At 38.4% G+C, this 17,853-nt stretch overlaps 1 protein-coding gene across 2 annotated transcripts in view; it reads right to left on the minus strand.

Moving 5' to 3' along the window:
- The window catches only part of GRID2 (glutamate ionotropic receptor delta type subunit 2), a 677,452-nt gene that overhangs the window by 278,252 nt on the left and 381,347 nt on the right, over positions 1–17,853 (minus strand). The window contains exon 3 of one of the 2 annotated variants that reach the window (XM_058803525.1): positions 2,557–2,841. The exons of the other annotated variant lie outside the window; for it this stretch is intronic. Coding sequence (XP_058659508.1) covers positions 2,557–2,841 — 285 coding nt within the window. The remainder of the gene's footprint in view (positions 1–2,556; positions 2,842–17,853) is intronic. 2 annotated transcript variants of the gene reach the window in all.

A 17,853-nucleotide genomic window follows, 5' to 3' on the forward strand; every position in this document is an offset into this window, starting at 1 on the left:
TCTAAGTATGCTAAATACTGAATTCAGACTTATTCACTCTGTAATCCACTAAAAAGTGATTCTAGTTCCTCTTTTCATGCCATTAATTTGTTCATCCCTCTCTCTGTGCTAGTTCTTCTTCCATCAATAGAGAATCCAGGAAGAGAAAATGCAAACTGCTAACATATGATAAATTTTTTCAGTTTATCAATAAAATAGCAGGAAAAGGAGAGAAAGTGATATAATTTGTTAATATTTATAACAATGTGGCAAGATTACTCTCTAGGGACTACTAATCAAAAAATTCATCATGTGTCTTTGAAAAACTGCTGTCATAGATCAAAAACTGGGTAAAAGGATTGTGAACAGGCAAAACACAGTGGTTTTGAAACCTAATGGTGAAACCTAATGGTTTCACCTGAAACAGAGCAGCAGAGGATTAGAGGGGCATTCCAGTATGAGCAAGAAAAAGAAATGGAAAGCCAGTGATCAAAAGAAAGAATGAGAGGCTTCAGGTTAGAGATGGTGATCTCAAAGTCCTGCTCTGTTTACTATTAAAAATGGTGAGGGAAACCATCAATGAAATCAGCACCTTTATAAAATCTTTATAAAATTTTATAAAGAAACATTAAGAAGCAAAAGAATACAGAAATGGCTTGCTGCCCTAGGATGGCTGTCAAAATCAAGGATTTAGCTTGATGCAGTCTAAAGAAACATACCATTGCACAGCTAATAGCTCTACTCTGAGTCACAGGTTTATTTAAAGATCAGTTTACATTTAAAATCATTTTATCCATGATATTAATTCCAAACTATGTACACACACCCCTCACCCAAAAAAAACCTACCCGCTTCCCCCCCCCCCCCACCCCGCCCCCAAAAATGCCCAAGCCACACAAATAGTTAGAAAGGGAACAGACTGCTCAGAATATAATAAATGCAGAATGTTGGGGTTTTTTTGCACCTTGTCCTGATGTCTGGGATGGTGATCACTAATCAGAGTCAGATTACCAGCCTTTCTTGGTTAGTAAGGCATTACTTGTTGACTACTGAGTTCTGAATGCCAGAGAGGCTGGTACAGAGTCTAAATATTTGCCACAGGTCACATCTGAGGATGTTGTGTCACTGAATGAGCTATTGCTCGGAAACTAATTCCTTGCAGGCAGGCTGGCATCTGTGTTACATAAGTCACACCATTATGTTGTTCTTACCCAGATAGCAAGGACAAAATAGCATGGTGTCCGAACTGTATTTTTAAATTAAATAATGAAACTTGAATAATTTAAACCCAGTATTTTCAAATATAATTATTCAAAGATATTAATTATAAAATTTGCTCGACGCTTTTGAACTCAAAAATACATGCAAAAAAGATACCCCTTAAATTAAAAGTTTGTAACTGTCTTCACATGTACCTGGCATTTAAATACACAAACTCATAATTTCTGAGCAAAAATACTCTGCTGTGAGATTTTTAGGTTTTATTTTTAGGGGTTTTTGTGTGTGGGTTCCTTATGCCATGGCTGGTGCTTTTAGGTGCTGCTCTGTTATAGAGAAGAATTCTCCTATTCATCACTTTCTAGTCTTCTAATTTAAGAATTTATTATGTAGGCAGGGAACAAAAATCAATAACACCTGACCCGAATGAACCAGATATTATGCACAGTAAATCGCTGAAGTGAGCATTTTTCTATAACTTAAAGATTAAACTTTGAACATAAGTTTTAAAATGCTCATCCAAGGCAGTCATGATTACTTATGAATATTGGATGCATCTGAAGAAAACAGGACTGGTTGCAAAGCAATTTTTCACAGAAATAAAGATTGTTAAATTTGTTAGATAATGCAGCCTACCGGAGAAATTTTCCAGTTCTCCTGTCAGCTGTAAAAAATATTTGGGCCAAAATTGGCTGATTCACTGAGCTGGATGGTGCAGTCTTGTGACACTGCCATCTGTGTCACACTTACTCTATCACACAAAAACCACCAATTCAGCACCTTTCAGGAACATTGAATGAACTCTAAACAGAGGGAATGCTGTCTTGTCCAAGCCCTCCTCCTCCTCAACTTCTTCACTCTTGAGAACTTCTTTCTGCATGTTTTATATTTATGACTAGCACCTTGTTCTTGCCAAACCTCTGACCTACATTCACCATCGCTTCGTGTTATGGCCAGAAAGTATATGCCAACAAACAGAAGAGATTCATCACACAATAAAATAATCTACAGAATGCAAAGCTTACACGTTGCATCTTCAATTGTCATTTTATGTTTCTACTGCCCAAAAAATCCCAAGAGAGCTGGCTAAAAAGTTTTATGCTTCATAAACACGGGTAGAATGGAAAAATCATAAGTTCCTAATTTATCAGCTAACTCTAACAAAGACATTATCAAATAAACCTGTAAATGTTGATGGATTTTAGAAATAGATTTCTCTGAGGTGCTGTAAAATAGTGCCAGAACCATAAATATTCACAAGCAAAAGATAATCTATTGGAAGACTTATAAGCCGTAACGTGACAATTTTCAACAGGATTACAGATTTGACAAAAACCACCCTAATAAATAAATACTTACCATAGTCATTATCGTAAAAAATAATGAATTTCTGCCAGGCATATTCTGTGACCACTCTGAGGATGACATCATTTAGGTAGACAGGGGGCCGCACGGAGAGCGTGTAGTCATCGTTGCGGTTGCTCCTGGTGAGCCCGCAGCCGCTCCTCGGCGTTCCTGCCGGGGCGCGCTGGATGAAGAGGTGAGGGATGTGCATGGCATCGGCCAGAGACTGCAGGGATCCTGCTGACGTGCACCCAATGGAGCTGACAAGGGCCAGGATGCCTTGGTTCATCAGGTCACAGGCTGTAAGAAAACAAAGAGATGTGGGGAGTGAGAGAGGTTCAGTGCACACAGCCTGTTTTGCTGCTGAAATACACTGGGAGCTGAAACACAGCAGGTCCAATCAAGGAAAATACGAGTACACTTTTTATATTGAGTAATACAGATCTAAAATTCATCAAAATCACAAAGTCAGTGTATTCACTTTGAGGTTTCTTGTGGTCTAAGCTGGAAGACTGTCCTGTCCACCCCATCAAAAAATGAATTTTCCCTTTGAAATTAAATCCATCACTGGATCTTCTCAAAAATACAAAGAACTGATTTTGGCTATGGAATTAACATGACCACCCAAGGAGATAAGCACTCTTCAAAGTCTAGCACAACAGCTTGATGAATAATAGTGTCTTTGCTTTATACAGGGAAAGCTTGTAAAAACAGCTCAGGCTTGCTGTCAACTTTTGAAGACAACTGAATAGCATTATGTGCATTAAGTTGTCCAAGGGAAAAAAGTTTCTTCTAGGATTTAAGAGGTATATGTATATAGGATGTATATATTTCATATAAACTTTTCTTTTTCTTTAGAAGAAAAACAACCTTCCCCTCACCCCCAAGCTAGTCTTATAAGTAGCAAAATGCTTTCAAAATTCAGTGAACAGTTTCTATACATTTACTTTCCTCATCTCTTTAAGACATGAAGTTGACTGCAAAATAGAACACCTTAAGACTAACTAATGGTCCTATTAGTTACAGTAGACAGCCTTAAGTACAACACCAGTAACATCCACATTAATAAAATGGTGTTTATCATGAACAAAGTTGATGCAATCACTAAATATCAAAGAAATTTATAATCATTATGTCTGCAATTTTGAAGGGTTACCCTGTGAATCAGAGTCATGTGTTTATACTGTGTTTCTGAAAGGCTGGAGAGCTTGAATGAAGAAATAACATGGACTTGTAGCATAATTCTCCAGAACACAACCAAGGCTAAATTTTGAAATAGTCAAATTTTCACTGGCAAGGTTACACAAGCAGTTAACCTGCATTCACACATGTAAATGAGTAATGGGATGGTAAAACCAATATGTGTTTACATATGAACATCTAATACTAAACTGTACAATTATTTCTTCTGCAGGACTATTCTGCTCACACAACAGGTGCAAGCCAAAACAAGAAACCCACATGTGAGAATATATTCACCTGAAAATATAAAAACATATTTTAGTGCCAGACCTGTTGTCTCACATCATATGGCTCTTACTCACAGTGATTAATATGTTACTTTGCAAACACACCTATTGATCTCAATGGGAATATTTGCAGTGTGAGGAATGGAGTTCCATATCAGGCCCATATAGAGATTGACTTAGAAGCCAAAGGACAGCACCAGAAGTCAGCAGTGCTGAGAACCGCTGTCTCCTAAAGCCAGAACACTATTTTCATTGAGAGAGAGAGATCTGGAACATACAAGGGTGTATTTCCAGGCCCTACTGATGCTGCTGCTGAGGCTTTGTCCCTTGGAGCCCTTCTGAATTCCATCATGCAGATAAATATGGGAGAGACAGAGCATTCCCACACAGAGCTTTCAAAGTGTTTTGGCTTAGGATAAAGTGTTCTCTCTGTTACACACTCTGAATACAGCTCAGATTCTGTACTTTAGGTTAAAGGTAATGCATTTTTGATAATTTCAACTATCCTTCTTCAGGAAAGTATCAATATAATTGATAATGGGACAAAAAAATTATTGGTATTTCACAAGTTTCTAAAATTTGGAACATTTCAAAACAATCTTAATAACTACTCATCTTTCATGCTGCTTGTTACAGTCCTTCCTCATCACTTTAATCAAAGATAAAAGGCGTGTCAAGTTAAATTTTTAGGGACATGCTGAATCTCTTTCTTTATTTGGTTTTCCTGTACCAAGGGCTGCAATATCTAGGTTGCATATCCCAGTGAGAGTGCCATGGCTTGAGAAAAAAAAACTATTTTCTGTTGATATATTGCTAGATATTGATATAATTGATATGAAAAAAATAAATATTAGATTTTTCAAAAGCCTAATTCAACAAAACATTAAGGTTTTTGCCTCTGATGTCACTTGTTCAGATAAAATATGTGGTGTGACCCACCAGTCAATGAAGCCTGACTTTTAAAAATAGAGCCATGTCAAAATGCATTCTAGAAATTGCTTGAAAATGTCTAAATTTCCAGGCACACTTTCAGACTCTCGATAACCACTCCCTGTAATGCCATGGAGTGGGACATATGCTTTTTTTATGAAAATTGTTATTGAAACATGAAGAGGAAGAAAACAGCATGGAACATTCAGCTCCACAGGACCAAATCTTAATACTGGCAAACAAACTGAATGAAGGATGAAAGTCTTCTCCCTTAACACTGCATCACATTTGTTACAACAGCCTCTGGACTGAAGTTGCCTGGGTCTCTCTTTCTTCCATGATATGCTTATGAGAATTGTGCTGGCTGAATTGGGACAATGTGCACTTAATTATGCTAAAATAGACCTTACTCCTGCACTCTTAGAGGCTAGTTAATACACAGATTAGCTGCTGGAGAAGGGACAATATCTCAGAGGGAGCTTTTTCTAGAAAATCAGTGCCTGAATTGAGAGTTCACCTCTGAGTCAGACTGACAGGATTATTCTTTGAGCAGAAATATAGTTTCTGCAGTATAAACACATACAAAGTAAAGCCTATGTATTATGTAAAATATCATGTATGACATTGAAATATTTCTCAGCCAAGAAGAACTTTTGTTGTCTCCAGTAGAAGAGTTCATTGGTAAAAAGCACAAGATTGAGGTCTATGTACTTTCTCAAGCCTTTTTCCTCCCTCAGTAACACCAGCTCTACTAAATCCTGCTCCTAGTGCTCCAAATCTTTCAATTGCATCTTACCAATGGACTAAAAGCTATAGTTCAAACATATTTGAGATCTTGGTTGCATTTCCTTCCCCAAGGCTGAAATATCCAAGTTTTGTTTTGCCCCATCTATGTTAAAAAACCCACATACTCATACATATATATATATATATATATATATATATATATATATATATACACACACACTTGAATGCTATCTTGGCATTCAAAACTCTGTTGAAATTTAATTTACTACAACCTCCTTGGTTGGTTGTATTTTCAAGCTGGTGTTTAGTCTACTGCCAATATGATCAAGGAATATTAGTTTACCATCAAGTAGAGAAATAAAAAATATTGCTGTGTCTATAGAGTCCTCAGTCATGCCCTGTAGAAATGCCACACTCAGATGGACCTGTACACAGCTCCATCACAAATTTAACAAAGGAAGAGCAGAAGTTCAGTAATAGTGTTTCTAAAATATTGATTCAAACTATAGGCTACATTTAAACAGAAGTTGTCCAAATAATAGTTCACTCTTCTAATCACCATGTAGCAGATGTTCTTAACAACTGCATCTTCACCAGCTAAAGGAATATAACTGATCACATTATTTTCAACATTTCATAGAGAGAATAAGAAGAATATCAGTAAGATGACTTGAAATGCTTCACCATTTTATATATATACAGCATGCTGGCATGTACTCAGCATTATGTTTAACTCTCCAGCTTATCTTGGTCTTTTTTCAAAATGCAAAGTTTCTGAATTTTCAACACCGGTGGGCCAATTGCCAGTAACAAATAAACAATCTTTCAGAGTAAAAACTCTTGCTAGTTTGGCAGGCATGTAAAGAAAATAAAAAACCGTAATTTTGTGGCTAGTGTGCTATTTTTTTTTTTAAATAAAGAGCACAACCAATTGAATTGGAAATAAATAATTTACATCTAGGCTATCAGCATGTACAAGCATTTCCAGCAAAGCAGAAAAAGCAGAATTTAAATGGCCATGGTAACAAATGTGTCCCTAAAATGAGTTCTCTCTAAAATGGAAAGAATGGTTGGTCCTTAAATAACTACTACGTGCTGTAATGTAGAAAGAAAACACCCCAAAAAATCTATAAATAAGAGCAAGTTAAAAACAGATGTAGGGATAAATAAGATGCACCAAAAAAAAAAAAGGGACTACTGAGTTTCAACTATTGCTATGAAAGTGAGAATTTTCTTTTTTATTTCTCCCATGTTCTTCTAATAGTAAATCACAACACATCATCCTCATCTACTGTGAACTGATGAGCCAAACTGAAAAAATAGTGTAGGATCTCTAGAGACTTGGCTAGCAGTCCAATTTTGCTCCCACTTAAATTGGTTGTTAAACAAAGTCAGAGCAACTCTTAACACTATGTTTTTGAAAATGCTAAATTCTGTGCATAAATAGTGGGTAGGATCCCTTTAAATAACCACACATGTATTCTACGTTTCTTTTAAGCTTCTGTAATTTAGAAACTACCAGGCTCCTTCCAGAAAAGCAGCAGTGTTTGACTGAGATGATGCTGAGTGAACAAAAATTAGCTCTGAACGCTGTTCCCAGAATCATGGTCCCATGGGCCAGCCACACACCTCAGCGTCATTCCGCTGGATGTCCTCTTCCAAGCTGACATAATTTCAATCTCAGTGCTTCTGGATGTTTTCCACATTACCCGTGTAGTGTAATGCCTCCAAGCTATTTATCTGAATGTGAATCTGGGGAAGAAAACCTCTCTTGACTGAGATCTCTGATATGGGATGGAGACTATAAACAGTTTGTTACCCTGTGCATCTGCTCTATGTTTTGAAAATGCTCTAAGGACTTTGTCACCAGGAGGGTTCCATACAGTTGGGCAAAATTTGCTTTCCTTTGATTTCTGCTTAAGGTGAATACAGTCTTTCCACAGAAAGATTTTTTTTTTACTCTTTTGGAGCCTGTACAATTAACCACCAGAAGAATCCCAGGTTCCCTTGAAGAATACTCAGATTTATTCTCCATCTCATCCAAATGGCCAGGAACACAGACTTTGGTCAGAGGGCAGGGAAAAAAACCTAACCCATAGGAGCCTCAGGTTTTCTCCATACAGTAGTAATGAAGAGAGCACTAATGGATTTATTAAAGCATTCCAGAAAGTCACTGTCCCTATTTGTGTTAATCCACATTCAAACCAGGATACACATCTGATCCAAGGGTCAAAATACCCGAGCCCTTAGAAATGCATATTAGGCAGCTTCTATGTAGCTTTGGAAATATACGCTATTATTTCTTGTTCATTTTGAAAATATGCTGTTGGCTGCTCCTCAAGTCCTTTCTGAGCTTCAGGGTGCTGATGAAAACTGAGGGATCATAGCATACAAATTCTCTGTTGCAAAGGGTAAGGAATAAGGTTAAAATCTGCATTTCTTTCACTGTGATGTTCCGCTCCCTCCCAAAATGCATGCCTTTTTTGTCTTTGTCACCTTTAAATGTTCCCCAAACCACCCATGAGTACATTGCAGAAAGATAATATATTCACAAGAAAACAGCCATGACAAGTGACAAGAAGTTTAAACAGATAAACTACAGGTCTTTCTGTTTGGTGTTCACAATCTCAGATGCAAGAAGTAGAATGAAATGTGATTGAGATCCATGATCAAGTGAGATTGGTCTCAAATTCCTAATAAATCCTTTTAGTCACTTTTGGATGGCAATTCTGCTCTTGCAAATTATTTTTCCTTCATAACACAATGGTTCATCCCAGACTTAGAGCTGAATTATTTCTAGAAGAATGACAGCACATTTTTAATATATCCTGAAAACCCTTCAGAAAGAAATAAGGATAAAGTGGGGGGAGGGGAAATTACTGACTGGATTTTAAAGAATATTCTCCTCTGCAATGCAGATAACAGTCTATCCTGTTTCTTTTTTAGATAAGGTTAGAGAATTCCACTTCATTTACATCTTCTCTGTAAACGTTAGTAAAAATTTCCCTCCTGCCACTACATTATACACAATTCTGACTAACAGTATTTTAAATTCACTTGTAATTAACCTTTAAGGGATTTTAGTTTGTCCTGACTGTAAAACAAACTTGTGTTTGAGCCTTAGCAGCTGTGCTTTCTAAGCCTTGGGATTTCTTTGTTTGGGAAAAATAATCCAAACTTCTGATATCTAAAACTATTACCAGAAAGCACATTTGCATCTCTGTTGCACAAAACACCACAACGACTTTTGGAACTTTCAATATTAAAAAGCATTTGAGAGCCTTTTTTGGGTCAGATATCTTCCTGTATATAAGCTTTGCCAACTATGGTAGAGTTAAATCCATCACATTAAAATGCAATAAATAATCTGAGCCTTGAAAAAAATTAGCTACAAGTCTCCCAGATTTGGAGGGAAGCAAGATTTATACATGAAAGGTATTTTGATGCCATGGCTTGCAGGATTCAGTTAGAGCGCCTGAAAGAACTACAGCTTACAAAGGCCACCACACAGAAAGAAGGCTCCACAAGTTCTCTTTTTGGACAAGCATCCTGATTTATTTACTTTTTCCTGCTTGCCAACCTTTAGCTCTTCCATTTGATTCTACAGATGCGCAAAGAGGATACGTGTCTTGCCAGGCTAGCACATCATGCAGAAAAACAGCAGCATAACTTCCTATGGTTTTTAAATCCGGTTTTTACCTGGCACTCAACAGTTGCACTCAGGCTTTGTCTCAGGCAAATGATGGTTCTCAGCTTTTCAAGAAGCCTGAACATTTTAAAAAACATTTAGAACCACTCCCCCACTTTAAAGAAGTTACACGGGCACAAATCTTCAGCTGAAGAGTGGCTCTATATGCCATGTCTGTTAGGATGTAAACCTGAATATACTCCCCAAAATGCACAGGATGTTTTCAGAGTGCCTATGGTTGATACGTCAAAAGAGGATGTAGTATTGATAGATTTGGAAAAAGGAGGCTGCGCCAGGCAGCACTGTTGTAGAAAGGTTTGAAAAGTGGGCTAAGATGTGAAAAGGGGCACGGAAAGAAATTTAAAATCAATTAAGGCTAGGCAGTGACATTCACTGGAGAAAAGCCTAGATACACATCACAAAACTGACCTCTTGAGTCCTGGCATCTCAACTGGGATGTCTGTCTGCAAAGGTAATGCAGCCTATTGGAAAATAAATGCAAGGAAACACAGACATAGATTCCAAGAATGCCTCCAAAATATTCTCTTTAATTTGTGCTGAACTCCCACCGACACAAGCCAAATCTCATCTACTGCCAGCATCCTTGCTCAAAGTGTTGCATGAGCAATTTCCATTCATCCATTCAGCAAAATCAAAACGTCCCATTTCCAGTGCTAGATTCCACTTGATTACCTAATTTATGAAGGACATATTTCCTCGGTGTACAATGACAACTCCATCTCTTACTCTGTTCCTTCACCCTTGCACTGTTTCTGGAGTTTTTATTTCCTTAACCAGCTGTTTGAAGTGTTACTAGGCAGCACATAGTCTCTGATACCCTTTCAATATCAAGCTTGCCTGCTGCACAGCAGACAATTGCTGCTTAGCAGCAATTATATGGAAACAATAAGGCTGAGTCTTAAAGCAGCTTAATATAAAATTAAATGTAATTTTATCAGAAGATAGCATCCTGATAAAATCACAGGGATTTACTATAATTCTGTATTCTCTGGAAGTCTGTGTAGAAGTGCTGGGGGGGAAAGAAACACCAACAACAAAATCTGTTAAAACCTTGAGCATCAGCATTTATCATTTTTTGAACCCGCTCAAAAGAAAACAGGGTAATTTTCTTGTTAAGAGGATAAAACACTGAACTTTATTACATTTGACAAAAATTACACTTTCTTTGCCCCCTGTGAATCAGACTGTCTTACAATTTTTTGCCTTCCATCCTTTCTGTCTTGGGTCTAACTTTCTTTCCTATCTGATTTTTCCTGCCCTGAGCATCAGAGAGCATTGGCTTTCATCCTCCCCTTGCCAGTTCTCCTCTCCTTCGAATCTGCTCCAGACAGGCAAAACAACTTTTTTTTTTCCTCTTCATGTCACCTCATCCATCTCTTCTTTTTTCATTTTTATTTTTCCCCCCTCCTTCTTCACCCTGTTGCTTCCAATGCCCAGAATCAAAATCTAGAGAACCTGACACTGGACTGAGAATCTGAAGATTGTTGCATGACTAATTTGGGATTAGTAGTCTGATTTCCCTTATGCTTCGGTGATTATGATACTTTGACACCTTTTTGAAATGCTTTTGCATGATCTAAATGAAAGAGATTACACTTGAGTTCCCCACACCCAATTTTTCAAGGTTAGAAGGCCCATTTCTGAGAATAACTCACATCACCAGAGCTCCTTTACATCTCCTCTCTTTTCTGAAATGCTTCATAGCCCCCCTTCTCTTGCCCAAACTATTAATATGGAGACAACAGGCTCTGCTGGAGAGATACAGTGGGAAGCACAATACCACAGCCCAGTCCAGGGCAGACAAAAGAACACACAGCTGGTAGCATTAGTTTAATTGGAAGCCCTACAATGGGAAGAGCTGCCTGTGCTGCCCTGGATGAGCCTGGCATCCTTCCAAGCAAAGATATTACTGAGCAACACTGCTCAAAATCAGACCATCCCCCAAACCAAAAGAAATCTGTGAAAAGTAATCTGGGAGAGCTTGCTTTCCTGCAGCGCAAACAGCAAATACTTAGGGAATGTTCTGCTATGGGGACAGCTAAGCAACTATTTCACTCTTTTAATGTGGCATTGCAGACAGTGTATTTCCCAAGCTGAAAAAGGTATACATTTATTTCTCAAAAGAAACCCTCCAAACAACAAAAATAAAATGAAACAAACAAACAACAACAACAAAAAAAAGGGAGCCAGTTCTTCCAGATGAGTGAATCAAACAGAGCAACTCAAGAGCAAACAATACAAACGCCACATCTTGCATTTGACAAAAAAAGGGAAACAGACTCTACATCAAGATAAAGAACATTGTATGAGAACAAGCAGAAAGCAAGGGAGGTGGTACATCAGTTGCAAAAAAAAAACACGGCTGTGAAAAAACTGAGAAGTCTGTAGGAGTTCAGAGCATGAGTTCCATTAGCAACTTAGCCACTCAAGAAAACCTCAGATGAGTCAAAACAACTATCACCATTATTATCTGCTAAGAATAGACATTCTGCTTGTTTCACTGACTGACACACAGGAAAACAAGCATGATAAGAATAAAAAAAAATCAACTACCTTAAACTTTTATTTTTTATTTGCAGCTCTGAAGATGCTTTGCAAAGATGCTCAGCATCTTCATCTCTATTTCAGAGAATAAAAAACCCCAGATGTGGCAATAGGAGTTTCTTGCCCAAGGTCAAAAAGCAAGACAAGAAAATTGTTTTCTGTGCCAAGCTCAAACAAGCAAAAAAGCTGAAAATAAAGTTCTTTGTTGAAATTTTTCATTGTTTGTTTTGTGCATTAGTGTGCCATTGAAAGCATTTTATGTTCTGAGCCCGATGTAACAATGCTTTATAAAAACTAAAGATTTTGAAGGAGGGCAAGGCAACCTACAAAACAGAATTAAGTGACAAAGACTTGCACATCCACAGTGGCCCCAAAGCAAGACCACTGTTGATTATGAGAAAATACTGAGATACAAGTATGTAGTTAATGGAGAGTAAATCTGGAAAAGGAAAGCAGGGCTGTAGGTCACATACGAAGTATTGATGTATAACACAAAGTGCCAGCAGACATGGAGAACGCGTTATAAGCAGAAGTATTCAATAAAGAAGTAAACATTTTGCAAGGAAAACTACAGAAGAGAGTTCAACAGAAGGGAAATTGTAAGGTATTGAGGTAGGGGGGGACAGGCTGGAACTGTGCATGGATAATTCAACTCCTGAGCTCATGATCATGAGTTTTGGAAAAAGATATAAATACTCATGTCAGAGGACTCCAGCATCTTTGCTCATATTACTTAAAAACAGTCTCAATATGGTTTCTTTCATACCTGATGTGCAGTGTGATTGGTTCTTGCAACACCAGATAAGCCAGAGAATCACTAACAAGTATGCAAGACCTAGAAATCCAGAACAACGCATTGACAAAGAGTTGAGGGTGCAATGCTGACATAGTGAAGATAAGAAGAGTTAAAACAGTACTGGTGAAAGGCATGGGGAGAGCAAAAAAAGGAACAAAGGACTTTGGAAGCAACAACAATAAAGGAATATAACGAGGGATGACATCAGCTTTGAGGTAATAGAGAAGGATGTGAAATGCTAGTAAGTGATGAGACGGTATGATGTGCAGCTGGGGAGTAATAAATCCATTTAGATATCAGGAAGGAGGTTGCTGCTGTGCGGGAGTAATGGAGGAGAGCAGAAGATACAGCAAGGGGGACAGTGACAGTGATACTGTACTGTATCTGCTGAAGTGCAAATAGCCAATGCATTGACAGATGCGTCAGCCAAAAGGGCACTGGGGAAATATCAACTTGGTGCATGTTACAGACAAAGCAGCAGCTGGGCTTGGCAGCAGCTTCACCATGTGAAGAAAAGGAGAGAGAAGACAAAATGTGCCTAAGTCTGAGAGTCTATTTTTGCTTTCTTACTCCAGGAATAATAATGGTGCAGTGTTCCTTTAGTGCCAGTTGTAACCTTTTACTGAGATTGCTTTGACTGTAATGGCTGCAAGAGATGCCAGGAAAAGAAGGTAATGAAGCTTTTCTTTTCTCTTGACTTTTTCCAATGTCACAGAAAAAGAAACTTGCATAACTCCAAAATGGAAAATATACATTTTCAATAAGGACCATTTGAGTAACACTAAACACTTAACTGTAATTGAAACCAGCAGTTGTTCTAAACCATTCACATCATGGAAAAACAGGATTGAAATGAAATTTAAAACCTGTTGTCATCGTATTTCAAAAGTTCCCTATCTTCTCGGTGATTTCTCATGGACAACTCCTCACAGGACTGACTCTTCCTTCTTCACAGCACAACCAATTAACTCCATCTCTCTTCACCACACAGCCAACAAACTCCAACTCTCTCCTCACCCAGCTACCCCACTCTTTTGTAGCACTCGTCTTCTTACTGGACACAGCTGTGGCCTGTTAAGGGCAGGCCTGTTCCTAATCTTTGGTGATTAGTACAGCTGCAACTCCACAGGTGTGAGACTGCCTTCTGCACTATATCTTACATTCTATCCCTCCACAAAAACCCACTTCTGACACTGGAGAGACATGTCCAACAAAAACCATGCTTAATGAACTATTAGAAATCAATTGACACAAGTCCTATTTGGAATCAGAGGCAAATCTTTCCTTTGCCTTTAAAGAAGCATTTTAAAATTGTATCTCTCCCTGACAAACACAAAACCATGTAGAAAGTGAAAAAAAAAAATTGGTCTCAGCTTCCAAAGCTGGAGCAGAAGTTGTTTTGCCGGGCTATACAGCACAAGACAGCAGTGCCACGTGCAGGAGCACCATGTGGAGTGAAGCAGTAGGACTGCTGAGTCTGCTCACTAGCTTTTCCCTGAAATGGAAATTACCATTTTCTTGCTAGATCTCTTAAAATCTTTTAATTGCTATTGGATCTAAGCACCAGTGCTCACTGTGTTGCTTCAGATAGCAGCAAGTCTATTTTTCCACTGAAGACTTTGCTCCTGTGGTGCAGCACTTCATGTATTTACTGCAATGGGTTTTTTTCTCCAGCTCTTTGATGCTGCCACAATAATTCCTCAAAACAAAAGTATTGACTCCACGACAGGATTCGTCTTTAGTCATTTTGCATTGGTATTACCTCTCAAGTAGCAACAGACTTGTTCTGTCACTACTGGATATGAAAGAGGGGAACCAGGCTTACTGTCTATATTAGGAGCTCCTAGTTGTGGATTGCACATAGTGTCATTCCCTTTGACTTGCTTTTTCCATGCATTTAGCTGGCATAGCTTGCAGGGATGCCCAGAAAATGGCAATAAACCAGATTGCCACACACCTTATGATCTGCCGTACTACAGGTATCGTTTGTGGGGAAGCACAAGAGGCAAAACCAAAGAACTGACATAAAAAGTACTATTTTCATTCCAGCATGTCCAATACTTCATAAAAAACAAGGAAGAAGGGTTATTTACATTTTACCACAAGATCTGAGGGACATAACACACTAAGCAGCACATCTGAAGAACTGGAGTTATAAAACCCTCTTATTCTGCCAAGTAAAACTCTGGTCCCTTCACAAGGGAAGTGGCACTCCAAATGCCTCTTTGATGTTTGAGTCCTGTGCATGCAACAACAAAAAAAAAAAAGCTGACATTTCAGAAAGGCTTCCTTAGGACTGAGTAGGGCAGGATTTTCTTAAGTCACATAAGCACTGCCAAGAATGTTGTAGCAAAGCCTACATGGTCTTTGTGCCATTGGCCTGGCCAAAGCACAAACATTGCCTACCTTTCCCACTGCCTCCCATTATTGTATTGCAAGAGCTGTTCCACAGGAAAAAATAAAGAAGGTCAGTTTTTAGAAATTTCATTACAGATGACTAGCTGTCAAGAGTAAATAAATTCAAAATTCATTTTAACACATGAGTTTGCATAATTCTAATACATTATTCCTTTGTCTGCAAGTCTATTTCTGCAGAACTTGGATAAAACAGGAGACTTCAGCTTAGCAAATAGCCCTGATCTCAATTCACCAGTTTTGAAAGGTGTGAAGTTTTCTGACTTAGAAGAGTTATGGCTGATTTTCACTTAGGAATTAGTGAGGAGAGAGCCAAGCCCGTTCTTCCATTTCTCAAGTTTTATGCAGTCAATTATCTTCCTTTGTGAGCAGGGGAATTTTATACCGTTATGTGCTAAGGAACTGTTCGTTAGCCAGTATTTTTCTTTCATTCTCTTCCCCTTGCTGCCTTTGATAACAGCTTATTTTTTAATTGCAATGTAGTGAATACACTGGAGATATTTTTTTTCCTAGCAGTTAGATGCATGCATTTTCTTATTTGGTCTGTCAGTAGCACCCATGCACACAAATAAGTATCTATGCACAGAAAATATGACACGACTGGCTCCAACTTCTCATGCACAAAAATATTCTGTGACAAGACGCATGGACCAAACACAAAACCAAGAGAAAAACACATACTTCAACTTGAATAACATAGTCTCTATCATTTATGAAAGTTGCCTACACTTCTAAGTCATTAAGACAACCAATCACAGAAAATGTCCAAGGTCACTGCTTTGTAAAGCAAATGTTTAGCATTAGTGCAAGGGATGCCCAAAAATCCAGTGTCTTTTTCCCCATAATAGAAAATTAAAGCCTTTTTTAGCCTTAAGTTGATGTATGAATTAAATGCAGCTTTCATTCCTTGTTATTTTGTATGAAGGCAGATGAGCAATGTCAAATTGCTCATGCTTAATATGGAATAAGGTGATTTGCACACGCATGAGGATTGTCAAAATACCACACTTCCCAAAGTAAGCAACAAAAGGTGAGACAGAGCAGGAAGGGGAAAAAGGAAATCCTCCTATTCTCTGTATCACAGTCATTTCTAGAGGCAAAACTAATCATTGTTAAAATCCAGGGATGTCAAATAAAGAATGGCAAAGAGTAAGCCTTGTATCTTCATGCATCTCTTAAGTTTGCAAACATCAGGAACTTGCAGAGTATTTAAAACATGAAAAAAAATTCCACAAACCCACAACTAACAAACAAAATGAAAACAAAAGCACAACCCAGCCCTATTCTCAAACTTCATATATTTGAAAAATAAGGACAGCCGAGGAAATGCAGTAGAAGTCCTGTTTAAAGTGATTTTTCCAAAAGCTTCTTCCAGTAACACTTTTTCCTATTGGCTCAATTTTTTCTTCTACTGCTTTTTGCCAATTGGCACTTAAAGCATCCAAGGAGCTGAGGTTTTGGGGACAAGCTAAAATTGTGATTACAATTCCTTTTAAATTACTTGGGCATGCCTTCCAGGACTGGCATGACCAGTATCCCTTAGCCCAACTCCTTTTTGAAAGGTCTTGCTTCTCCAAGAAATCCTTTTTCTGCAAAGGAGAAGCAGGTACAGCGCCTTGAACAGACCTAACTGATGTGCTTCAGCCTCCTGGGCCCATGGGCACCCGCCCTCCCCAGTGGAACAAAATTTGAGCCATGGTTTCACCATGGAACTCGTGTTTCCCTCATTCTTGATCTTTCCCATAAAGACAATCACCTATACCCATATTCCCCTGCTTACACTGGGATTTACAGTAAAGTCCTCTGGATCAACTTCCATGCAGGAACCTGGCAGATCAGTTCCTTTTTATTTCTAAGTACACATTCTTGGGAAGGTGTCCAAGTCTACCACCAAAAGATTTGAGGATTTCATTGGAGAACGACAATGAAATGTACCATAAAAGCTCTTTGAGGTGGCAGGAAGTTTCAGGGGGCTGCAGTCGTCAAGCCTCTTCTGTTACCCATTCTAGAACCCAATCCAGCTGTTTCTCAAAAACAACAAACAAGCAAGTTTGGCAGACCACAGCTGTACCACTGAGGTACAATTCCAAACCTAGCACATGCCACGGCTTTGTAATCACACGCTGAAATGCTGCTGTTTCACATGTTTCTCACAGCTAAAGGACAGCTTTCTCCACATGCTAATTTTTTTCTCTATACCTGGGAGTATAACAGAAATAGAAGCTCCTCTGGCTGCAGAATATGTAAACTGCCCATTGCCTTGGGTTCTTGTCTTTTTGCTGCTAATAGGAGCTGGCACAGGCTCATGGATTCACACTTGCATATCCTGCTGCAGAGTTAGGAACTACTCTCCTTTCACAAAGAAGACTATAGCACATAATGCTGTTTTGGTGGACTGATACCATTGTCTCATTTTTAATAGATACCTCTGCAAATGGAGTTGTTACCAGAACTTTTGTTTTGAAAAATAGATCAGACAAAATAATACATTTTATAGAACAGGAAGAATGATAAAATTAATAGGGCAACTGTTCAAAACACAGGCTGCGACCACTTTCCCTCAGTTGGAGGAGGATTAGCAATTCTGCAAATCAGAAACCTGACTACTTCAAATGAGGGGATTTTCAAACAGCATGTCCCTATGATGTTTGGTAAGCCTGGACAAACTAGATCAGGGAAAATTCCACAAAAAGACAGACAGC

This window comes from Ammospiza caudacuta, chromosome 4 (assembly GCF_027887145.1).
Source record: "Ammospiza caudacuta isolate bAmmCau1 chromosome 4, bAmmCau1.pri, whole genome shotgun sequence".
Taxonomy (NCBI): Eukaryota; Metazoa; Chordata; class Aves; order Passeriformes; family Passerellidae; genus Ammospiza; species Ammospiza caudacuta.